The sequence below is a fragment of the Bufo gargarizans genome, chromosome 2 (assembly GCF_014858855.1).
Source record: "Bufo gargarizans isolate SCDJY-AF-19 chromosome 2, ASM1485885v1, whole genome shotgun sequence".
Lineage (NCBI taxonomy): Eukaryota > Metazoa > Chordata > Amphibia > Anura > Bufonidae > Bufo > Bufo gargarizans.
The window spans coordinates 502,041,809-502,068,829 of NC_058081.1; the positions used below are offsets into that span (position 1 = coordinate 502,041,809).

A 27,021-nucleotide genomic window follows, 5' to 3' on the forward strand; every position below is an offset into this window, starting at 1 on the left:
ATTAAAAGAAAAAGATGACATTTTTAAATAGTTAAAACTTTTCTTTTTACAATGCTGTCTTACGGGCAATGTATACCACTCTATGCCTTTTCATTGGCATATGTCAGAGCTTGACATGGGCACCTAGATATAGAATTACATACTGGTGACACATTTCTTGGCCTGCGTGAGAACTGGTTTTTCATTTTTGACTAGTTTGCATGCCTTTTTCTCAGAATGTGAGTTGTGCTGAAGTTAAAAAAAAATAATAATTGACAAATGTATGAGCCCCACAATAGCAGAGATTGGGTCGATGTTTATCATTGTACTTGCGCCTTTTTTTGGCACATTTTATTGAAAACTAGGCAGTAATGTATTATCAGGGTAATATTTGAAGCATCTTCTTTTAAAAAAAAATATATTTTTTTACATTTGTGTAGTGATTACAAGAGACTAAAGTACAATTGCAACAACTTTATTTATTTATTTTTGCAACTTTTTAAAAAGCTGCAATTAATAAGCCCACAAAACATCTGTCCAGGCTCAGACTGGCCAAAAGGGGAACAGGTGAATCTACTGGTGGTCTCCCAGACCACTACCTCCTGCACAAGTAGACTGTACTACATAAAGATAAGCAGCTTACAGCATCTCAACTAGCGTATGTGTCTATATATAAAAAAGGATAGAACGATAGATTATGTAACAAAGTACCCAATGTATTAATATCGCTTCATCAGGAGGCTGAGAGGAGTTCTAGGCACAGAAACAGGCCAGCCAGTATCGTCTTTCCCCAGGAACCCACCTTCTTGTAGTCACTGACCCCATAGTCAGTCATCTTGCAGTGCCTTGCTGCTGCCTGTCGCTGTGTGATCATGTGTTCAAGGCAAGAGCCAGTCAACCTGATACTGAGAGGGGCTACGTGACAGAACACAGGCTAGACAGCAGGCCACTACTGAAAAAAAATGTGCTTAGCGCAGTTTTAGGGATTTGCAAATTGGGTTCAGATAATATTTGCATGTAGCTGTACAGTGGGCCCCCAGAATGTATTCTACTGTTGGGCACCCCAGTCCGGCACTGCATCTGTCCACCCCTTGGTAAATACAAAATGGTGGACATGGTGCAAAGCACAAAAAATGTTGCAAATAGGTAATGCATTTGTCTCAAATCCTCAAAACATCTAAATTCACTCCCCTTTTCTGGCGCAAAGCCTTCAATAGATTACCTTTATATGCTGCCACATTCTTTTAGCATCTGTGCTAGAAGTTAGAGCCATTTGTGTCATGCACGTCAGTTTATTATATGGTTATTTATGACATCTGTCATAAATGTCTTATATACGCAGGTCCAAGACACGGATATTGGGAGTCCCACAATCCCAAAAGTATTTAACATGCGGTTAGGTCAGCTGTCCATGCCTGCCACTGCCGCAACTGTTACTCAACATGCTGCAACAGCAAGCTGCTGTTTCCATTACTCCAGACTCTGTTCCCTTAGGGCACGCACGTGCTCACCTGTGGCCTCTAAAAGGCCCAGTGGGGACATCTGTAAATCCTTCCCCAGGCAATGGATGTGGGTCCCTAGGTATATAACACACCCTCTCCAGGCAGAGGGTGCCTGACCTTAAGGTTTCCTGTGACCAGCAAAGATGTTTGGAAGACTTATGCTTCAGCGATTCTCTTGCGTTATCCTGTGTACCCATCCTGCCTGGGAACTCCTGACCTCTCAATTTAGTTTTTAGTTTAAGTTTGTGTTTAAGTTCTCCTAGTCTTTCTGCCTGCCTGTGCTACAGTCTTAGTTCCTGCCTGCCTTGTTCCTGCATCCATCACTACCCCACCCGCAAGCTCTCCTAGTGTTTCCAGTTCTGTGTTGCTTTTATCAGTAATTACGGTATTAGAGATTGTCCAGAGAGCTTCTGCGATTGTGGTGAGGTTTCCTCGTGTCTCAGTTATCCAGTTAAGTTTCCTACATCAAGTTCTGCCCAAAAAACACATAATATAAGTAACTGTCCCTGACACCAGTGGGTCAACTGCCAATTATACTGGGACGATCCCAAGAGGTAGCATTCTGGTTCCTCCCCTGCAGTGAAGTCCAGGGGTTTAAGGGTGAATACCAGGAGAGCGTCAGAATAATGCCCTTAGAGTTTAGTCTAAAGCCAAACCAGTTAATTGGCACAATGGGTCCACACTCACTGATCCGTGTGCAATACAGTGCGCAAATTACTCTGAATATGAGACATTTACACAAAGAATACACATATGATTACAATATCTAGGACCAGAACTGTGGTTGACTTCTCTGTGTGGGCAGGAGGTGATCATTCATGAAGATAGCAGCAACTTGTTAATGTCATAGGATGTTTGTCAGAACCAGTTAACAAACCTTCTAGCAGTTATCTGTGGTAGGTCGAGGTGTATTGGGAACTTAAAGTGGTCCTGAAAAGCCACTTTAAGCCTGGTGTACAATCTGTGCCAGCCTCATGTGGCAGTGGGCACATACGTTTTGAAGGTAAAACCTAAGATAGAACCAATGCTCAAATCGCCCCAGGTACTGTACCACATAATTAAGTTTATTCACATAAAGATAGATATAGATAGATACGATAGATACATATGATAGATAGATATGATAAATGCAATAAGATAGATAAATGCGATAGATAGATGAGATAGATCAATAGATGCGATAGATACAATAAATATGATAGATATGATAGATTAGATAGATGGATAGATACGACGGATAAATGCGATAGGAGATAGATACATAGATAGATATGGTAGATAGATATGATAGATTAGATAGATGTGATAGATAAATAAATAGATAAATGGATAGATACGACTGATAGATGCGATAGATACATAGATAGATATGATAACTAATATTGGTTAGAATCAGTGTTTCCCAACCAGTGTGCCTCCAGCTGTTACAAAACTACAACTCCCAGCATTCCCGCACAGCCAAATGCTGTCCGGGCATGCTGGGAGTTGTAGTTTTATAACTGCTGGAGGCACACTGGTTGGGAAACACTGGGTTAGATAGAAAGATGCGATAGATAGATAGATAGATAGATAGATAGATAGATACGATAAATATGATAGATAGATAGATAGATACAATAGATACATATGATAGATAGAATAAGATAGATAAATGAGATAGATAGATAAATAGATACGATATATATGATAGATAGATAGATAGATAGATATCCAAAACCAAATTATATTTGTTTTATTATTTTCCCTTATAACATGGTTATAAAGGAAAAAAATAGCATTCTTAAGACAGAATGCTTACTAAAATGTAGCTTGAAAAAAAATAAAAATGAACTCACCTCATCCTCTTGTTCGTGCAGCCGGCATGTCTTCTTTCTTCTTCTTTCAGGACCTGCAAAAGGACCTTTGGGGACGGAATTGCGCTCACCACATGGTGAGCGTGGTGACGTCAGTGCAGGTCCTGGTGAATGAAGATAGAAGATCCTATACACATAATAGGTATTGCCACATCTGTAACGACCTGCTCTATAAAAATATCACATGACCTAACCCCTCAGGTGAACAATGTAAAAATAAAAACAGTGCCAAAAAAGCCATTTTGTCACCTTACATCATAAAAAGTACAACACCAAGTGATCAATAAGGATTATGCCCTCAAAATAGTTAAAAATAGTACCAATCAAACCATCACCTCTACCTGCAAAAAATTAGACCCTACCTAAGATAGGACAGTCGGCCCAAAAAAAAAAAAACTATGGAGACACAAAAATATGTTTTTTTTTGTTTCAAAAATGCTCCATAACAACCAGCTCTATAAAAATCACATTACCTAACCCCCCAGGTGAACACTGTAAAAAAAAAAAAAAGAAACTGTGCAAAAAAAACCTTTTTTGTCACCTTACATTACAAAAAGTGCAATATCAAGCGATCAAAATGTCATATGCACCCTAAAATAGTACAAATCAAACTGTCACCTCATCCTGCATAAAAAGAGCCCCTACATAAAACAATCGGCCAAAAAATAAAAATAAACTATGGCTCTCAGACTAAAGCTTAATCTTTTTTGTTTAAAAAATGCTTTTATTGTGTAAAACTTAAATAAATAAGAAAAAGTACACATATTAGATATTGCCACATCCGTAACGATCTGCTGTATCAAAATATCACATGACCTACCCCCACAGGTAAACACTGTAAAAAAAATAAAAACTGTGCCAAAGAAAAAATATGTATGCCGTTTAGAAAATTGAGACACAATAATTGTTTTTCAAAAATGTTTTATTATGTAAAACTGAAACAAAAAAAGAAAGTATTTGATATTGTCACGTCCATAACCATAGCACATGATCTAACCTGTCAGATGAACATTGTAAAAAACAAAAAATCTAAACTGTGCCAGAACAGCCATTTTTTGGTTACCTTGCCTCACAAAAAAAGCAATATAGAGTGATCAAAAATCATATGTACCCCAAAATAGTATCAAAAAAACTGTCACCTTATCCTGTAGTTTCCAAAATTGGGTCACTTTTTGGAAGTTTCTACTGTAGGGGTGCATCGAGAGGGCTTCAAATGGGACATAGTGTCTAAAAACCAGTCCAGCAAAATGTGCCTTCCAAAAACCATACAACGCTCCTTTTCTTCTGCGCCCTGCCGTGCGTCCTTACATCAGTTTACCACTACATGTGGGGTGTTTCTGTAAACTTCAGAATCAGGGTAATAGATATTGAGCTTCGTTTGGCTGTTAACCCTTGATGTGTTACAGAAAAAAATGGATTAAAATGGAAAATCTACAAAAAAAAAGTGACATTTCATGTCCATTTTCCTTTAATTCTTGTGGAACACCTAAAGAGTTAACAAAGTTTGTAAAATCAGTTTTGAATACCTTGAGGGGTGTAGTTTCTAAAATGGGGCCATTTATGGTTTGTTTCTACTATGTAAGCCTCACAAAGTGACTTCAGAACTGAACTGGTCCTTAAAAGTGGGTTTTGGAAATTTTCTTAAAATTGCTTCTAAAATTCTTATCCGTCTAACGTCCTAAAAAAATAAAATGACATTTACAAAATGATGCCAACATAAAGTAAACATATGGGAAAAGTTCTAACTATTTTATGAGGTATCACTTTCTGTTTTAGGCTACATGCACACGACCGTATGTGTTTTGCGGTCCGCAAAATTGCGGATCCCCAAAAAGAAACGGATGACATCCGTACGCCATCCGTTTATTCTTTGCAGATCCATTGTAACAATGCCTAAAACAGACAAGAATAGGACATGTTCTATTTTTTTTCGCGGGGCTACGGAATAGACATACTGATGCGGACAGCACACGGTGTGCTGACACATTTTTGCTGACCCATTGAAATTAATGGGTCCGCATCCTATCCGCAAAAAAAACGGAATGGACACGGAAACAAAATACGTTCGTGTGCATGTAGCCTTAAAAGCAGAGAAATTGAAATTTTGGTAAAGTTTGAATTTTTTTATGAATAAAGGTGAAATATATTGACTAAATGTATGTCATGAAGTACAATGTGTCACGAGAATCTCAGAATGGCTTGTATAAGTAAAAGTGTTCCAAAGTTATTACCACATAAAGTGACACATGTCAGATTTGCAAAAAATGGCCTGGGCAGGAAGGTGAAAATTGGCCCGGGGTTAAAAGGGTTAAAATTATGCTCTCATATAAAAAATGGTACAGCCCATTTTAGTCATGTAAAATGTATCTATAGGAGAGTTGGATAGGACTAAACATGGCGTCAGTCACGTGATCCTCACATATGTCATGTGATTTGGCTTTCAGTTAACTGCCCAGGTATCTAACATGTGAACAGTAGTGTATTGAGGAGCAGAACATATGCAGTATTGCAGCATATGATGGTGTCTGTGTTGAAGCAGAACTCTGTGTGTGCAGGTTGTTCTTTTTTTTTTTTTTTTTTTTTTTTTTTTTTACACTAAATTTTGACAACAACATCACCTCGAGACAGGCAGCCATTTTACGAATCACTTAGTAGCAGGCAAACAGTGATGTACTTACTGTAATAATCACAATAAAATCATTATTTCACCACTATTCCTACCTACTTATCACAAGGAAGTATCCTGTCCCACTGGCCCACCACATGTATGTTATGTAACATTGGTGCTTAATGAATGTCAGGGTGTCACATGACTGATGCAACTTTTAAGTTAGGCCATGGATGCATTACATAAGATTGACACATGGACTACACCATTCTTTTGCATATAGGGGTCAACTGCCTGAAATGAGAAAATATTAGAAAATTATAATTTTATGATTTCCTATTACAGTAAAAAATAAATAAATTAGAAACTGGAATGTCCCCTTAAAGATTATACCTTCACAGAGAGCTGCCTCTTCTATATGTTTTTGACATTGGCTGGTGCTTTGAACCAAGTCTTAGGGCTCATATAACAGGTATTTTATTCCAAAAGCTGAAGGCCATGTTTATAAGTAGTAGTGTCCTACTCATTTTGGCTTCTTTTGTATTCGCTGCCAATAGCAATGAGAAATAATAGCTGTTCTATGCATCCTTCTGGCACTGCCATGGTGCTCTCAGCATTGTTCTGGTTCCTCTTGTGCTCTTCTGTTGGAACTGAGGACCAGAGCTATGTGGAGGACACCATGAGGACTGGGGCAGTGACAAAAGAATGCTTTAGGGTAGGGAAATTATTCCCTATTTTCCTACCTGTAAACTACTTCTACTGGAACCAGATCCTGAAAGTTCATCAAAAACCTCCTTTGGTTGTTGCTGCCCAAATAAAATTGGTTTTACTTTACAAAGTTGAAAGCCATGCTTGTGAATTCTGCTCCTGAACGTATACAGCCCTTGGCCCAGGGTTTGTATAACTTATCAGTCTTGCAGTTTAGGACTCTTGGCAAAAAGTGCACATCAAGGACTTCTATTTACTGATGATTTAAAATTTCTAGAAAAAGACTCTTTAAACAAATGTTTTGTCATCTTACCCTTTACCAAAGTGTAATTGCTTCTCCCTTATCATTTATTATTGAATACTAATTTATTTCTAGAAAGTGCGCAATCTTCGTGGTTTTGTGGAAGTGCCTCGTATTAAATGTGTAGAAATAGTGACAACCGATGTCACAATTGCCTGCAGAAACAAATACGCCTTCCAGGTAAGAGATATGCAACCATTTTAATATTGTGGGACTATTTGCGTTGTACATTTAGGTTCACATGGTGCAGATTTGTAGTTTATGAAATCTGCAAGTGAATCAGCAACACATTTGGCAATTGTGGATTTAAAAAACACAAACATTTCTATTCTCTGACTTGCTAGAAAGGTAAATTATGTAAACTGTGGTGAAGAGAATTTTCTTACCAGTGACTGTATTTGTTTGTTATCCCCTCCCCTCTGATCCTCCACTGTGTCATTTGACCAGCACTTTGACTCTCCAAATAACACAGTGTCTTCTGTGTGGACAGGAAGTCAGTTTCTCTATATATTCCTATGGAAGCCTCAATGTCAGTCTCTTAGGAATGAATAGAGAAGAAACTGACTTCCTGTCCTAAAATTAGAGTCACAGCTGAGTGTCAGAAGAGAGGTTATAACTTACAAGTACAGTCACTGGTAAGAAGATTACCTTCAATACAATTTACATAAATGTACCTTTTGAACAGGTCAGAGAATAAACGTTTTTGTGGGAGTGCTTCTTTAAACTCTATAGAAGGTAATGTAAGAAATCTGGAACTAATCTGCAAATAATAATGGGCATGCTACAGATTTGACAGTCCAATCCACGTGAAAAAAATATCTGCAACATACTTGTACTTTGCTGTGGATTTGCAGTGTGGAATACGTACAGCAAATCTGCAAAAATGTACAATGGCCTCATGCATGTGACTGTATGTATTTTGCGGTTTGAAAAATATGGATGACGTCCGTGTTACTTCCACAATGCATTTACTTCAAGGGGTCCATGGTCCCCATTTTTGCAGCCAAGAATAGGACATGTTCTTTCTTTTGCGGAATGGACATACAGTTGTAGAAAGCACATGGATGATCAGTGTGCTTTCCACATATTTATGTCCATTCCACAAAAAGAAAGAACATGTCCTATTCTTGGCCGAAAAATGAGGACCACTGACCCACGGATTCAAAACAGACGTCATCTGTATTTTGTGGATCTCAAAGTATGTACGGTCATATACATTGGGCCTTACTAATTAATTTTTGCACAAGCAGTTGTGATCCTAATCGTAAACGGCAATCTTATATAGGCCATCCTCAATATCAGCTAGGGTACCCCATAGCAGTTCCCTCATGTTACCATTAATAGTGGTAGTAGTAACAACCAGAGTGAATAGTGTTACCTCCTCTTTGCTCTCCACCAGTGACTAGGCTGGATCCTCATGATTGTGTAAAAACAACCGTAGTCACCAGTAGCGTAGCTAGAAATGACTGGGCCGCACAGAAAATTATTGCGTGGGCCCCCCTCCCACAGTAATTTTTTCGCAACCCCTTCCTTTCATGCCACCCTCATTCCTGTGGCTAGTAAAGATCACTCTCTCAGACCAGGACCGACAGCTTTTCCATCCGTTTTCTACACTGTCTATACTGTCACTGTATAGAATTTCATTGTGTAATACTGTTGAGGGGGCCCTGACAAAATCTTGTAGTCCTCCTTCTCCTGGATTCGCCCCTTCTGGATCAGGGCCCCAAAGCAGCCGCTTCCCCTGCTTCCCCTATAGTTACGCCCCTGGTAGTCACCCAGTTTTCTGGAAGAACACTGATGGCACACATCAATAACACATTACAAGCAATATTTCCAGATTTTTTCCTTAACAGATAGATGGTGGGCATCAGAGCATTAAAGAGAATAGTACAAGGTCAGTAACTATTGTCTACATCCTTTTATACTGCCTTGGTCTGGTAGAGGGTGATGCCCTAATGTAGATATTATTCAAGGGATATTACAGTTACAACAAATAAACATCATAATAACTATTGCCACTGGATTTTTGGCAGTAGCATATGGTTATTAGTAGAGATGAGAGAAGTTCTCTAAAATTCAATTCAGCTGCTTCGACGAACTTTTAAAAAATTTGCTTCGTGACGAACCCCCTGTCACCGAACCCCTAAGATACCCTGTTCATCGCTGATCGCGGCATCTGAAATACATATTAAAGCATTTTAGTGTTTGCTTATTAAAAATAAATAAATAAATTGTACTTATCTCATATATTTGAGCGCGAAGATGCCGTCGCAGCCATCTTTCTTGAAGATCCAGCGCAAAATCTTGCACGGCACCTGATGACGTCATCAAGTCGGCCAGTTTGGTGATGTCATACGTCACCGCGCACGAGATTTTACGTGGGATCTTCATGCATGATGGCCGTGACGGCATCTTGGCGCTCAAATGCATGAGTTAAGTATGATATTTTTTTATTTTTACCGCCATTTCAGGGAATCAACTTGTTACCACGAGGAAATTCAGCTTTGCGGCAAATCAAATTTTTCCTGAAATTTGGATCGAAATGAGCTTTGATTCGCTCAACACTAGTTATTATTTTAATATTTCATTCATCTACTTTCCCTCTCCTCAGGTCGTCCATGATAATTATTTTTTATACATCTTCGCCCCCGACAAAGAGAGTCGGCAACAATGGGTTCTGGCTCTAAAAGAAGGTATGAGCAAACCATGATATTTCTGTGTGGGACAAATTAAAGGGGTTTCACACCTAATAAAGTGATGGTATCACTAGGATAAAATCTCTTTAGGATAGAATTTCTTTACGATCTGTGGGGAACTGACCTTTTATAAAAGGGCCCCCACCTACCATGTGCCATTGCTCTGCAATGTGGCAGAAGGGGACATCGGGCCTGGATGTGAATGCTGTCTCTGCACTCCCTATAGCTATGTCCCTGCTAAACTGTTATAAAGTCAAAAAACATTAGCAGCAGTAAGAAAAGTAAGATACATTGGCACAAGCTATTTCTCTGGGAGATAAGTGCCCCCCAAGGGGTTGTGCCCTGTGTTTTATTAAAATGACTTGCACATTTAGTCAAGCTATAGATGGGGAGTCAAAAGTAATAGTTTTACTAATGCTGAGATCTTCGACCAGCTCATGTCATCCTACAGGATGTAGAGCACAAACCATAGCAAGAATCGTGGTAAAGGTGACAAAACCATTACCGTATATTTTTACTTCGATCTGCAAAGCTAACTACTACAACCAAAACTAAAGCATTCTTGAGAAAATGTATCAAAATTGGGGAAAATAGGAAAACCATAGCAAACAGGTCCAGAAGAGTAACTTGTAGGTTCAGGGCCCTATTTCAAAATCATGAACAGGGCCTCTCACTTATCATGCTTAATGTACAGTAATGGTCTCCTCATATGGGGGGGAAGAAGAAGGGGACAGACAGCTAGCCCACCCTCTGCACCCCCTATTTTATATTTCTGATCAGGTCCACTGCCACCATTATCCAAAATTTCTCTGAAACCTGGCAGCGGCTTCACTTTTATTTTGCAAACATTTTAAATCAGCCTCATGGTATTGGTTCCAGCACAGAATAGCCTGCCAGAGCTCTCTGGATCCGGCATAGCCAGATGTTACCACAATGCCTGCTGGCCCCATTGACGATAGTGCCATCCAGTGGACATCTGGCCGCTACCCAGCATATATGCTGGGATTTGGCCGGACAGAAACCACTGTACGTGACAATTTTTCTCTGGCTAAATCCCAGCATATTTGCTATATAGCAACTGGATCTCCAACGGATCCCATTATAGTCAATGAGGCCACCAGGCGCTGTGGCAATATCCGGCTATGCCAGATCCACAGAGCACTGGATCCGGCACTGCCAGCCGAAGGCCTCATGCACGCAACCCGTGCGTGGTCTGCATTTTGTGGCCAAGTATTGGACATGTTCTATATTTTTGTGGAACGGACATACGGATTCGTATATACTGTATATGGGGTCTGTTAAAAGATAGAATATGTCTGCAAAATGCAGACCATGGACCCATTGAAGTCAATAGGGCCACAAAAAAAATTTGCACGGCACACAGACTGCATCAGTATTTTGCGGCTCTGCGTTTTGCAGATCACAAAACAGATATGGCTGTATGCATGAGGCTTTAATGGTTGATACATTAAATTATAGACAAATTTCAACAGCTGTTTTTTCCAGGGTCAATGCAATGACTAATTCTCTGAATAGCTGTTATAATACTAATGGTTTGGAGAATTTCATGTGCCTTTTGCGTAGTAATGCGCAGTACCTGGTACATCTGATGAACAAGAGTGGTGCCGTTTCTAGAGAAAAAAGACAATTTTTTCAATAAAATCAGAACACTCTTTGAATGTGGTTCTACTAGTTGGGCCTCATGCACACAAATGTATTTTCTTTCCGTGTCCGTTCCATTTATTTTGTGGACCGTATACGGAACCATTCATTTCAATGGGTCCGCAAAAAAACGGAAGTTACTCCGTGTGTATTCTGTTTCCCTATGTCCGTATTTCTGTCCAGCAAAAGAAATAGAACATGTCCTATTATTGTCTGCATTACGGACAAGGATAGTACTGTTCTTGTAGGAGCCAGATGTTCCGTTCCGCAAAATACGGAATGCACACAGACGTCACCCGTATTTTTGCCGACTGCAAAATACATACGGTCGTGTGCATGGGGCCTTAACCAGAGATAATCAAGTCATTTGCGTGGTTGCCAGTGGCTAACATTTTTTTACTCTACACCCAGTGACAAAGAACAACCATTGTCTGATGCCCAAGTATCACCCCAACTTCTGGGTGGAAGGTCGGTGGAGATGCTGCTGCCAGACAGAAAAGATGGCAGCAGGATGTACTCTATATGACCCAAACATTGGCTGTAAGTAGTACCACTAATTTCCTTACTTAATTGATTACTGATGGACATAATTGTATATATTTCTGCCACTATCTTGGTTTCTGAGTATTAAACTATGGGAACCCAACTCATTATTTCTGCATTGCACCCATATCATTCATGGATATATTTAACTTACCATAGGAAAGGAGCAGTCACTTGACACGTCGGCAGTGTGCCACAACCATCCGTGGTATGACTGTGTTTATTAGTGCGAATTTTCTGTATAAACAAGAGGACATGGATTTTAGGATAAGCCTCCGTGGAGTGTGGGATTTTAACGGAGTTCTCCAGGCTACAGGTTAGAATTGGTCATCTACAGTATATCAGACCGGAGCGGTGTTGAGACCCAGCACCCCTACTATTGTTGACCTATTCTCAGGCTAAGTTATCAGTATCAGATTGTTGGCGGTCTGACCTGCTGATCAGCTTTTTCAAACATTGGCGGTGTTGCTGTAACCAGAGCGCTGTGGTGCTGCAGCTCTGCTCCCATTCAAGCCAATGGGAGCTGAGCTGCAGTACGCTGATGCTGGAAACTACATAGTATACGGAGCTGTCTGCTTCCACTCCATATACTTTATATATTCTAGCACCACAGCTGCCAAAAACAAGTGCCGGAAATGTCAGACCCCCCGCTGATCTGATATTGATGACTTATCCTGAGGACAGGTCATCAATATCTGTAGCCTGGACAACCCCTTTAAGGAAATAAGTTGTACAAATTGACTGCGGCATAATGGCTATGGCTAGTTTCTACATACAGAGAGAGAATAATATTAAACAATAATATAAAAGCCTAATAAATTATAGGTAGCTAGTGATTGCAATTAGTGGTGCAGTTATCAAGGGGCAGTTACTTTCCTACATGGGTGATATGGGTACAGATGTGCCATTAGCTGTTGCGTTTGAGCAAACACAATGCAAAAGCACTCTGCAAACAGAATATATGTACTGATACTATATCCAGTATATAAAATGTATATGAGGTTCCTAGAAAATATATTTTGATCAAGATTATTTGTGCCTATCCACCACGGCAAGGTGACCTCTTACTGAATGGGAACTTACTCTATGATACTTTTCTCTGTGTCATCCGACCTCCTAATTCAGGATAAGCAGGTTCCAATGTATGTAAAAACACAAAATGCAATCACACACTGCAACCAGCACTCTGCCCTGCCTTTATGCTGGATGTTGAATAAGGCATTGGTGTACATTTTGGCCAAAGCGTAATAAGCCACTCACCACGTCAAGGTCGCCTTCATGAGTGGTCCCTAACACTAGTTCCTACCTTTTATGGGCCATGACAGCCACATAAAGTCCAGGGAGCACAGGTACAGCATGCACGCCAAGCACACTCTGCTTTTAACCCCGTCCGGTGCCATTACAGCTTTCATCGGATCCAGGGATGCAAGTACTCACATGCATGCTGAGCCCACTTTATACTTCTCCTGGAGCCTAATGGCTACTAATAGGTGCTGTATAAGCAGACTCAGTTTTATACTGACTTTAAAACCAGCCTCCAGGGGGCAGATTAACTGGACAGGTGTGCTTGACTGCTTGGAGATCGCCACGCCTCCAATACGTACTACAAAGAGAAAAATATGGAAAATTTCAGCCCGCACAACCCCTAGCAGGTGCAGATTGCTGTGGCGAAATAGAGATATAAATGTAAAAACACTGCAACCAGCACTCTGCCCTGCCTTTATGCTGGATGTTGAATGTATACTGTGTCTGCTCCATTTGTTACCACTCTCTGTGCCAGCAGGCTTCTGGATTCAGGGAGGGCAGACTACAGCTATATATACTGCAAAATTAAAAGCATCCTGTGGAAAGGACGGGTTAGTAAGGAGCGCACCACCAAAATGGAGACTGCAACATCTAAAAATCTTTACTACAAAGACAAAAGGCAAACGTTAGGCAGCACCTCCTGCAAAATGCCATAAATACACAGGTGCCCGTCACCATAGATGAAACTACAAAAGTAAAAGCAAACACAACAGTACTCTACAAACAAAGAATATGGCCAGTGATGGCGAACCTTTTAGAGACCGAGTGCCCAAACTGCAACCCAAAACCCACTTACTTATCGCAAAGTGCCAACACAGCAATTTACCCTGAATGCCAGTATAGTATATCTTCCATGTACTCTGTCATTTAGCTGTAATAGCCTGCCTACATTCAGTGCGCTGCATGTGCTGTTCATAGTGTGCCCTGTGCTGACGAATGGTAGGAAAAGTCTACGGCCTCTTGCACACGACCATATGCCCTCCAAGACATACGGTCCGTGAGCGGGCCATATGTCCCGGAGCAGCATTGATCTCATAAGATCATATGAGTGCGGGACAATAGCCCCGCGGGCGGTCCAACGTGCACAGCATCATAGTAACCTATGATGCTGCGCACTCCCGTGCGCACGATCAATGCCGCTCAAAAGCCCATATGTATTGGAGGGCATACGGTCGGTAGTGTGCAAGAGGCCTAAGGCATATTGTGGTTTATATAGTAAGACTTTTTTGCCCACAGAAAGGGCTCTGAGTGCCGCCTCTGGCACCTGTGCCATAGGTTCGCCACCACTCAAATATACAGTATGAACTGTTACTATAGTCACTATTTAGCATGAGTTTGTTTAGTTGGTTATTTTTACTCTCAGTTAATTAAGCTGAATGTTAACCTATAATGCATGACCGGGCGACAAAATTACAGTTCTATATCCCCTTTAATTGAGGTAATTTGTAGAAACACTTGTTCCCCCAAATCTGTCCGCGTAAAAGGTGCCGGCGATCACCCAGTGAACAAGCGGACGCTCGTTCTTTGGGGGATCGTGTCATTCTGCTGCCACCAAAAATCCAAAAACCCAAACAACGATCTGCTGCGCTGGGACAATGATTTCCTATGGGGAGAAGTGATCACTTGTCCTCGTACAGTGAAGGTAATTACTGAATGTGAATGCAGCCCAACTCTTCGCTGATGATCAGGCAATTATCGGGAGCGTCTGCTTCGTTCCCAATAAACTGCCAGATCATCGGTCCGTGTAAAAAGACCCTTAGTATAAGATTATATCATAATATTGTTAATTTGTAGCTGGTGATTTACTCGTATCAGAACATCAAGCTGCTAAATAAAGAAGTTTGTGCCACATTTTGCTAGCTTGGCTCCTCTATTTGCATGAAACCATGATACAAGTTGTTGGTGAAGATTCATTTATAGATTACAGATAAGATCTTTAGACTGGATTTCCTGACGAGGCAGAAGTAGCTAAGAAAAGCAATTTCTGTGCAACTGTATTTAAAGGGCTTATCCCATGAGTATTGTAAAAAATATCACACATCATATAGTACATGACAATCTCTTTCTAACAAACCTAGAACCAGCCCTGTACCTCACACGGATCCAGAGATCGCCCCAATCATTGATGCAATGGCTGTGCTAGATTTATTTCAATCTGGCAGCTCAGGGGGCGTGAACGTTCTAAGAGGGTGTTTCCTTTCTGCTGCAGCTGGTGGTGGTTGAATTATGGAACTAGGTGCTGGAGATTCACCACAGTAGATACTGCAATATGAATGTGATACATCAGGCAATAGTCATTACTGTGGCATGTGTCACTTGATCATCTGGACCAACATACCGATCACATCATGTACCACTAGATGCTGTGGATTCACCACTGTAGATACTGCCATATGATACGCCGAAGGACCATCAGGCAACTGTCATTATGTTCATTATTCGGTGGGGTGCTTCAATGTGGGAATGTGGCCACATAAAAAGTCTCAAGGAAAACTGGCAGCAAGTAAGTATTCAAACCTCCTGCAGCGCCACCCCAAGGGGAAATTTAGTATTACATGATACCCTTATAAAGACGACCTGTCACTTCTCCAAACATGTCTTAGTAACTACTTGCAATAACAATTCTGGAGCACCTGTTTGTAGATCTCTGTCATGCCATTCCTTTATTATTCCCGCTAGAAGTTATAAATGAATAACCAGTCTGCAATAAAGGTCAATCTGGGTGTAACCAGTTGGGGGGGGGGGGGGGGTGTACCTGATTATATAGTGTCAGACTGGGAGTGTGGGAGTTGGGGACACACTCCCCAACTGATAACACCCAGATGGACCTTTATTGCAAACAGCTGGCCATTCTCATAACTTTTAGTAGGAGTAATGGAGGAATGGCATCGAATTATATGAAAATACGCTTCAGAATTGTTATTACGTGGGAAATGCAAGCAGTTACTAAGAAATGTTAGGAGAGGTGACAGGTTCTCTCTCTTTTAGACTTTTTGTGTGGCCATATTGAAGTCTACCACTGAATAATAAACATAATGACAGTTGCCTGATGGTCATATTGAAGTATCTACAGTGGTGAATCCCCAATATCTAATGGTACATGCTGTGATCGGTGTGTTGTTCCAGATGATACGATGACACACACCACAGTAAGGGCTCGTTCACATGAACGCGTGCTGCCTGTTGCCGTATTGCGGACTGCATTTGCGGATACACGGGCATCGTTCCGTGTGCATTCCGCATCACGGATGCGGAACCATTCACTTCAATGGGTCCGCAAATCCGGAGATGCGAAATGGAAGCACGGAACAGAACACTCCGGAAGCACTATGGAGTACTTTCTGGGGTTCCGCTCCGTGCCCCCGCACCGCAAAAAGATAGAACATGCTCTTTTTGCGGAACGGAGGGATCGCTGACCCATTCAAGTGAATGGGTCCAAGATCCCCATGCGGCTGGGCCACAGTCGGTGCCGTGCATTGCGGACCGCAATTTGCGGTCCACAGCATGGGCACGGGCTTCACACGGTCGTGTGAACGAGCCCTAAATGGTATGGTCTTGATCACCTATATATGTATGAAATTCGAAGGTAATCTTGTAACCAAGTAGCATGGGTCAATAAAGTTATGGTACTCCCTCCGAAGTTATTAGGGAAGTACTGCGAATGGTTCTATGCAAAGCATGTAGAGTGTTTAATATCCCATTATTAATGTAAAACTTAAAATCATATAGAATCATATATAACTCAAATAAATCCAGAGATCTCTAATTTCACTGGTCTAATTGCTCTGCTACATTGTCTTCCCCCTGGCAGCTCAGGGGCGAGTTCTTTCTCTGGGGGGGTACCCTTTCTGCTACATTTTCTTCCCCCTGGCAGCTCAGGGGAGTCCTTTCTCTGGGGGGAGTACCCTTTCTGCTGCAGCTCTCTCTCTCTCTGTCACATGTCAGGAGACATCTCCTTTCTCACAGTATATAGGACAAGCGGCAGTGAAAGGAAGGAACTTGGAACTGAGCATCTGCATCCATCTTAGCAAGGTCACTGAGGTGGAAAATGAAATAAGGAGAATGATAATCAGCAGGTGGCGCTATACAGAGACATTTTATTGAATAACTCAGTGTGTGTCGTAAATTTTTAATTACATGCAATCACAAAAGTATTCAGATTCAGGTGCTGGTTTGAAAAATTTTGAATATTTTTAATGGGGCGACTCCTTTAATTATAAGCAGGAATTTTGGCTAAAGCGGTATCATTCTCTGTACAATAGAGGCAGATCCAGAGGAGTAAGGGCCCAGCTCAGAACTGCTTCTCCTGTTCCCGAAATGAGAACACTGCTCTCATTGATATGAATAATATCTGTATCAAAGGCATTGCGCTTCCCCTAGTGATGGCTGCAGGGGATATAGGGGGAGATTTATCAAACTGGTGTAAAAGAAAACTGGTTTAGCTGCCAATAGCAACCAATCAGATTCCACATTTCATTACTCACAGCTCCTTTGGAAAAGGAAGGTGAAATCTGATAGGTTGCTATAGGCAATTAAGCCTGTTCTAAATCTCCCCCATACTGTATGAATGTATTTATGCCAGTTGTCTAGTGTAAATACATTGAGAAATATGGTGTTCATGGCAAGCACCATGTTTATGAAGCATCTATTCTAATTTTGCAACCTAACCGAATAAAGTGGAGGGTGGCTTTTTCAATTAAGAATTTCTTACACTTAAAGGGGTTATCCCATGACTAATGTAAAAAATTAATATCAGACATTATATAGTACATGACAATCTCTTTCTAACAAAGCTAGAACCAGCCCTGTACCTCACATGGATCCAGAGATCTCCCCATTCATTGTTCTGCTAGATTTATATCAAGCTGACAGCTCAAGGGGAGTGTCTGTTCTGCTGCAGCTCAGGAGGCGTGTCCATGCTCTCCCTATCACAGCTCAGGAGGCGTGTCCGTGCTCTCCCTATCACAGCTCAAGGGGAGTGTCTGTTCTGCTGCAGCTAAGGGGGCGTGTCCATGCTCTCCCTATCACAGCTCAGGAGGCGGCTGAAGGAGGAAACTGAGCATGTGCGGCCTTTTCAGTCCATATCACTATATATAAGAAGATGTATAACTTATACCAGCTGTACATATATAATTATATACAGGAGATACCCAGGTTATACCAGCATGGTTCATATCACTATATACAAGAAGATGTATGACTTATAACAACTGTACATACAAACCGGATTCCAAAAAAGTTGGGACACTAAACAAATTGTGAATAAAAACTGAATGCAATGATGTGGAGATGGCAAATGTCAATATTTTATTTGTAATAGAACGTAGATGACAGATCAAACGTTTAATCCGAGTAAATGTATCATTTTAAAGGAAAAATAAGTTGATTCAAATTTTCACGGTGTCAACAAATCCCCAAAAAGTTGGGACAAGTAGCAATAAGAGGCTGGAAAAAGTTAATTTGAGCATAACGAAGAGCTGGAAGACCAATTAACACTAATTAGGTCAATTGGCAACATGATTGGGTATAAAAAGAGCTTCTCAGAGTGGCAGTGCCTCTCAGAAGCCAAGATGGGTAGAGGATCACCAATTCCCACAAGATAGTGGAGCAATATCAGAAAGGTGTTACCCAGCGAAAAATTGCAAAGACTTTGCATCTATCATCATCAACTGTGCATAACATCATCCGAAGATTCAGAGAATCTGGAACAATCTCTGTGCGTAAGGGTCAAGGCCGTAAAACCATACTGGATGCCCGTGATCTCCGGGCCCTTAAACGACACTGCACCACAAACAGGAATGCTACTGTAAAGGAAATCACAGAATGGGCTCAGGAATACTTCCAGAAACCATTGTCAGTGAACACAATCCACCGTGCCATCCGCCGTTGCCAGCTGAAACTCTACAGTGCAAAGAAGAAGCCATTTCTAAGCAAGATCCACAAGCTCAGGCATTTTCACTGGGCCAGGGATCATTTAAAATGGAGTGTGGCAAAATGGAAGACTGTTCTGTGGTCAGACGAGTCACGATTCGAAGTTCTTTTTGGAAATCTGGGACGCCATGTCATCCGGACCAAAGAGGACAAGGACAACCCAAGTTGTTATCAACGCTCAGTTCAGAAGCCTGCATCTCTGATGGTATGGGGTTGCATGAGTGCGTGTGGCATGGGCAGCTTGCATGTCTGGAAAGGCACCATCAATGCAGAAAAATATATTCAGGTTCTAGAACAACATATGCTCCCATCCAGACGTCATCTCTTTCAGGGAAGACCCTGCATTTTTCAACAAGATAATGCCAGACCACATTCTGCATCAATCACAACATCATGGCTGCGTAGGAGAAGGATCCGGGTACTGAAATGGCCAGTCTGCAGGCCAGATCTTTCACCTATAGAGAACATTTGGCGCATCATAAAGAGGAAGGTGCAACAAAGAAGGCCCAGGACGATTGACCAGTTAGAGGCCTGTATTAGACAAGAATGGGAGAGCATTCCTATTTCTAAACTTGAGAAACTGGTCTCCTCGGTCCCGAGACGTCTGTTGAGTGTTGTAAGAAGAAGGGGAGATGCCACACAGTGGTGAAAATGGCCTTGTCCCAACTTTTGGGGGATTTGTTGACACCATGAAATTCTGATTCAACTTTTGTTCCGTGATTTATGTTCTATTCTGAATAAAATATTAGAAGTTGGCACCTCCACATCATTGCATTCAGTTTTTATTCACGATTTGTATAGTGTCCCAACTTTTTTGGAATCCGGTTTGTATATAATTATATACAGGAGATGCCCAGGTTATACCAGCATGCTCCATATCACTGTATACAGGAAGATCTATAACGTATACCAGCTGTACATATATAATTATATACAGGAGATGCCCAGGTTATACCAGCATGCTCCTTATCACTATATACAGGAAGATGTATAACTTATACCTACTGTACATATATAATTATTTATAAACAGGAGATACCCAGGTTATACCAGCAAGCTCCATATCAATGTATACACGAAGATGTATAACTTTTTTAACTTATACCATCTGTACATATCTTATTATATACAGGAGATATCCAGGTTATACCAGCATGGTCCATATCACTATGTAAAGCTGGTATAAGTTATACATCTTCTTGTATATAGTGATATGGAGCATGCTGGTATAACCTGGGTATCTTTTGTATATAATTGTATATGTACAACTGGTATAAGTTATATATCTTCTGGTACCAGAAGAGGACAAATGTATAACTTATACCAGCTCATATACATAATCATATACAGAAGATACCAAGGCCAGATGGTAACTAGTAGTAATACCTGGGCCTCAGTGGCGTAACTAGAGTGTTATGGGCCCCAGTGCAAACTTTGGATCGGGCCCCCCCCCCCCCCCCATTTTTGCAAAGAAGCGGCAGATTTTCTAAGGGCTTTTTCCTGTGCGGCTAGTCCACTGCGTGAATGAGGGCCAAGCCCCGCTCCGGACAGCAGAGACACAGAGCAGTAACATGATTGATAATGCTCCGTGCCTCTCTGTGACCTTTTTACTACAAAATCACAGTGAGATAAAGTTGTCACCGCTATTTTGTAGCAAAACGGTCATAGAGAGGCAAAGAGCATTATCAATCATGTTACTGCTCCGTGTCTCTGCTGTCCGGAGCGGGGCTTGGCTGTCATTCACGCAGCGGACTAGCCGCACAGGATCCGCTCGTGTTAAAGAGCCCTAAGCCCAATGCATGGCTACACTCACCCAGTCCTAATAAAATCTGGTCCTACCTCATCCAGGGTGTCGCTGGCGTCAGCGTGATATCCGCTGGATCCAGAACAAGGTACCTGTGGTGATAGAGAAAAAAAAAGGAAGGGATGGTGACTGCCCCTATGAAATCACCAGCAGGGGGCGCTGTGCTGGCCTAGTAGACTGAGCTATGCCAATGTATAGCAGGGTAATTTAGGACATTTCCCCTAAGTGCTACCACACAGTACTAATGCCTACCTTGTGGTCCCTTCACAAAAGTTATGTCCTTCTTGTGGCCCCTCACAGCAGTTATGCCCACCTTTGTTCCTGTCACAGTAGTTATGCCCAGATATGTGCCCCTCACAGTAGTTATGCCAAATATGTGCCCCCTAACAGTAGTTATACCAAATATGTGCCCCCTCACAGTATTTATGCCAGATATGTGCCCCTCGCAGTAGTTATGACCAGATATGTACCCCCTCACATTAGTTATGCCCAGATATGTGCCCCCTCACAGTAGTTATGCCCAGATATGTGCCTCTAACAGTGGATATGCCCAGATATGTGCTCGCTTACAGTGGTTATGCCTAGATATGTGCCCGCTCAAAGTAGTTATGCCAGATATGTGCCCCTGTACAGTGGTTATGCCAGATTATGTGCCCCTCACATTAGATATGCCCACATATGTGCCCCTCACAGTGGTTATGCGGTTATGCCAGATTATGTGCCGCCCTCACAGTAGTTGATATATGTTCCCCCTCATAGTTATGCCTTTATATGTGCCCCCCTCACAGTTGTTATGGCAGATTAGGTGCCCCCTCAGTAGAGATGCCCACTTTTGTGCCCCCTCACTCTAGTTGTGCCCATCAACCCCCCTTTTCCCTTTGCCCCCATACTTACCCTCTTCCTTGATGTTGCGCTGCCACACTCACATCGCGCTGCTGGCTGTACTGAAGGCAGTTTCCTGGGCCTTCAGAGCTCCTCCCACAAACAGCAGCGCGATGTGCGGCCAGCAGAGGGAGCGCTGGAGCTTCTGCTTCACTGATGATCTGGAGACAGCCCAGCAGTGACAAGAACTGCCGGGCCGAGTGTATGTGAGTGAGTGCGCGCATCCCCCCTCTTCCTCCTCCCCCCCTCTGCGCAAACCTCCCCCACCTTGCCTCATATTAAACATGTAATGGAGCGCCCTGATGGGGGCCCGGCATTGTCACTGTACTTCATGCTGGACCCCGTCACAGCGCTTCTTTGCACTCCCTGCTACCGCGATCGTTACGCCCCTGCTGGGCCTAATTCCTAGTGGACTGTGTGTGGGTTGGCTGCTGTGCTGGCTCAGGCTGAATTGACTTGCTGAAAGCAGCCTGAATGCTGGAGGCAGGCTGGGCTCAGTGTGGGCTGATGGCTGGCTGAGTCGAGGGAGGTTGGCTGAGCTGAGTTAGACTAACCTATAAGAAAAACTCAAATAAGGTATAAAAAATACAGTGGGGTCTAGTATAATATGCTGAAACCAACAAGAGAAGAGAGACCAATAACCCCATTGAAGAATGAGAGAACACTCATATAAAATATATGTAGTTTATTAGGGCGAAAAGTAATAAATATACAGTAACACGAAGGCACAAGGTAAAGGGGATGGGATGCCCCGTGTAGCGGGACCGTGAACCCCCACCCTCACATATACCAGACTAACAAGGAAAAGGTGTCATAAAACACTGAGTGTAAAACCGCATATTAATGGGGGGAACTGTAAATTCGCCAGAGTGACATATAAGCATATGTATTGCACACATGTAAAGGATCAATACGGTCACACATAACAGACTTGCCCACCACTAGTAAGTATTGTGGCCATCACGTAAAATACAGGCTGAGCTGAGTGCCTGAGAGTGCTGCTGCCTGGACCTGGCTTGCTGGCGAGGGTAGTTTCAACAGTCGGTTGAGTGACTGAGTGTGTGTACACTCTACTGTAGTTTGTACAGACTCTGTAGATAGAGACTGGGCAAGTGGGCAGTGTGGCAGTGGCGGCACCCGCGGTTTCTCCACGTCCCGCGCTCCTCTGTTCCCGCCTGTAAAAAACAGACTTGGTCGGTGCTGAGTGTAGCAGCTGCAGCGCTGATGACGTTGTGACATCACGATAGAGCGCACTGTGATCTGGACGTGCTGCCAGGCCCTGCCTCCTGTCGGGGATACTTAAAGTGACCATATATGAGCCGGAGGCCGCCTGCTGTCAGCTTAACCACAAAAAAGAAGGACTTCTGGCCATCCATACTGGCCTTGCATCGGACGGAGGAACACAAGTCTAGAAACCAGACTGTCCGGCCTAAAACCGGACATCTGGCCACCCTATCTTCAGCTCTAATCATAAGCTGCCTTAGATGGAAGAGTTTACTGTCTACTAAGATGGAGGCCACCACCACCTTGAAATGTACAAAGTCAGTACTTAACTAGAAATCACTTTTTTCCAGTCACTGGGAAGCTCAGCGGGTGCTTTGGAGTGACACAGTAGTGCCATTTACCTTAGGTGAGATGTAGTGGCCATGAACAAACCAGAAATGTTCCACTTTGTTCTTACTTATGGACATCTTACTTCTGTACCTAGTATGTGTGACAGGCGCAGCACTATAAAGTGCCTTTTGCGCTGTGGCACTAGAAGAATTTTGATATCTCTGACTTTTTGGTCAAACCAGACTGTCTGTTACTCTGTAATTCCTCTAGCGCCGTTCTATGGAAACAGTAGGTTTAAAGAGCACACCAAATGCTTGAAATAACTTCTTTATTAACTTCAACTTTTCTTCATATATAACATTGCTGCCTCCGCAGCAGATAGTCCATGTACAAAACATGTGTTGAAAAGATATCACAAAATGGTGATATACATAAGATTGTGGTTCAACTGTTTAATCTTGTCATTCAACATAAAATGGTGGATATATTTCTCTCTCCAGTGTCTGTACTCTCACTTTAAGTTATTTAAGCACTTTAGGATCTCTCTGAGAGGTATATCTGAGGTCTAACTCATAGTTCACCTGCTCTACTTGGTTTGCAGTTTGCTCTATACAATTGCTTATGTTCTGGTATGAGCAGTTCGCATTTGTATGCAATTTATTTGATTGTTTGGAATTTGTATGGAATTTGGTCGCAATTTGCAGTATGCAGTTAGCAGTAACTATTTGCAGGTTGGTTGAGTATGATCTGGTATGGTTGTATGCAATTTGGATTGCAAAATGGAACTTGAATTTGGATTGTGAACTTTTTAGTTTGCAATTGGTGGAACTGTAAGTAAACACACACATAACTGGTTCAGTATACCGTTCTAATCACTATATTAACAGTAGGGACATTATATAACTGTTTTAAATACCTATTTTGGCCTCTCTGCTTCCATAAAACACAGCTCTCAGTGCAGTGTGTGTCTGTTCAACTTCTCTCTCTGTTGAATAATGATTCAAGCAGCTCCTGCTAGAGAAAACTTCCTACACAGGCTGAGTGTGAGGCTGGCTGTGATTGGTCAAAACTCCTGCTCTGTGTGAGGCTGGCTGTGATTGGTCAAGACTCCTGCCCAGCAACAACAGTTTAACTCTATGCTTTCTGTTGTTTCTGCTGTGTCATTGAGCTTACCTTACATCTATATAATGAATCTTAAAGGCATATTATCTTTCCTGCTTCTGTGAACACAATATATATAACCGTTATAACCAAACATGAAGTCACTATAAATAACTCTGCTTTTGTCTTTAACACACAAACATAGGAACTGTATGAAGGTTGTTGTCAGGTCTAGCTGTATAAACACACAAGCTATATTAGCAGCCTAGGACAGGTCTTAGCTGGCCAGCCACAGTATGGTAGCATGATCTTTATCATATGATAGTTCGTTGAATAAGATTCTAGAGTGATGGCGGCTAATGTGACAAAGACAGAAAAGAAGAGATTACGTTTTTACACATCACCCTATCATTTTTACAGCCTAACTGTCCTGACCACAAAGAATTTCCTATTCCCATAGTGAATACTGTGTCTCACAAGCTTCATCAAAAGATAGCATCAGTGAGAAATGATAAATCACCATAAATGTCACAAGTGGTAGATGAAAAGGTCATCATTTTGAGAAAACATTTAAAGAGTAACTAAACCTTTACATAAACTTTTAATATGTGCTCCCTAATGCCTTAATAAAACTCTCTAATATACTTTATTAATCAATTTTCTATTTTTACTACACTTTTCCCTGTCCAAAGTGCACCATTCACTGTGCGCTTAAAACTGTTCTCTGTACAGAGTACATTTTATCAATGGGGCCGCAGCAGCTCTGTGAGTACGGGTAGGAGCACACATTGCTGCTCCTGCCCGTGCTTCCTGGATGAATACTAACTCCTGGCATAGCACATGGTTACCCTGTACCCGTGTACTATGCCAGGATTAGCTGAGCAGAGTGGCCTGTACTCACAGCGCTGCTGCAGCGCCATTTATTAAAATGTACTCCGTACACCGATGAGCTGTCAGTGGTGTACAGAGAACAGTTTTAGGCGCACAGTGAATTGGGCGGTTTAGGCAGGGAAAAGTGTACTAAAAATAGAAATTTGATTAATAAAGTATATTAGATATAGTTTTATTAGGGCATTAGGGAGGGACAACATATTAAAAGTTTATGTAAAGGTTTAGTTACTCTTTAAACCGTCAACAGTCTTATATAGTTTTTCTTGGTGGGTCCAAACTGACCGAAGGCAGGGCAACACAAGTAGGCAGGGCCAACATACACTCACCTAAAGAATTATTAGGAACACCATACTAATACGGTGTTGGACCCCCTTTTGCCTTCAGAACTGCCTTAATTCTACGTGGCATTGATTCAACAAAGTTCTGATAGCATTCTTTAGAAATGTTGGCCCATATTGATAGGCTAGCATCTTGCAGTTGATGGAGATTTGAGGGATGCACATCCAGGGCACGAAGCTCCCGTTCCACCACATCCCAAAGATGCTCTATTGGGTTGAGATCTGGTGACTGTGGGGGCCATTTTAGTACAGTGAACTCATTGTCATGTTCAAGAAACCAATTTGAAATGATTCGAGCTTTGTGACATGGTGCATTATCCTGCTGGAAGTAACCATCAGAGGATGGGTACATGGTGGTCATGAAGGGATGGACATGGTCAGAAACAATGCTCAGGTAGTCCGTGGCATTTAAACGATGGCCAATTGGCACTAAGGGGCCTAAAGTGTGCCCAGAAAACATCCCCCACACCATTACACCACCACCACCAGCCTGCACAGTGGTAACAAGGCATGATGGATACATGTTCTCATTCTGTTTACGCTCAAATTCGGACTCTACTATTTGAATGTCTCAACAGAAATCGAGACTCATCAGACCAGGCAACATTTTTCCAGTCTTCAACAGTCCAATTTTGGTCAGCTCGTGCAAATTGTAGCCTCTTTTTCCTATTTGTAGTGGAGATGAGTGGTACCCGATGGGGTCTTCTGCTGTTGTAGCCCATCCGCCTCAAGGTTGTGCGTGTTGTGGCTTCACAAATGCTTTGCTGCATACCTCGGTTGTTACGAGTGGTTATTTCAGTCAACGTTACTCTTCTATCAGCTTGAATCAGTCGGCCCATTCTCCTCTGACCTCTAGCATCAACAAGACATTTTCGCCCACAGGACTGCCGCATACTGGATGTTTTTCCCTTTTCACACCATTCTTTGTAAACCCTAGAAATGGTTGTGCGTGAAAATCCCAGTAACTGAGCAGATTGTGAAATACTCAGACCGGCCCGTCTGGCACCAACAACCATGCCACGCTCAAAATTGCTTAAATCACCTTTCTTTCCCATTCTGACATTCAGTTTGGAGTTCAGGAGATTGTCTTGACCAGGACCAAAACCCTACATGCATTGAAGCAACTGCCATGTGATTGGTTGACTAGATAATCGCATTAATGAGAAATAGAACAGGTGTTCCTAATAATTCTTTAGGTGAGTGTATATAGGCAGGGACAACAGTATTAGGCAGTGCCAGCAATCCTATAGTGCAGCGCAAAATACTGCCTCAGGAGAACCAAATCCCACAGTGCAGCACAAAATACTGCCAGCTGTGCAGCAGGCGGTGGCCAGACGTCTGGGGTATCCCTTTCCCCTTAGGA

General features: G+C 42.1%; 1 protein-coding gene across 2 annotated transcripts in view; it reads left to right on the top strand.

The window, feature by feature from the left end:
• ITK (IL2 inducible T cell kinase) overlaps positions 1-27,021 on the top strand; it is a 119,720-nt gene that overhangs the window by 16,429 nt on the left and 76,270 nt on the right. For both annotated transcript variants that reach the window (XM_044277911.1, XM_044277912.1), the window contains exons 2-4: positions 7,027-7,131; positions 9,563-9,644; positions 11,721-11,849. In XM_044277911.1, coding sequence (XP_044133846.1) covers positions 7,027-7,131; positions 9,563-9,644; positions 11,721-11,849 — 316 coding nt within the window. The remainder of the gene's footprint in view (positions 1-7,026; positions 7,132-9,562; positions 9,645-11,720; positions 11,850-27,021) is intronic.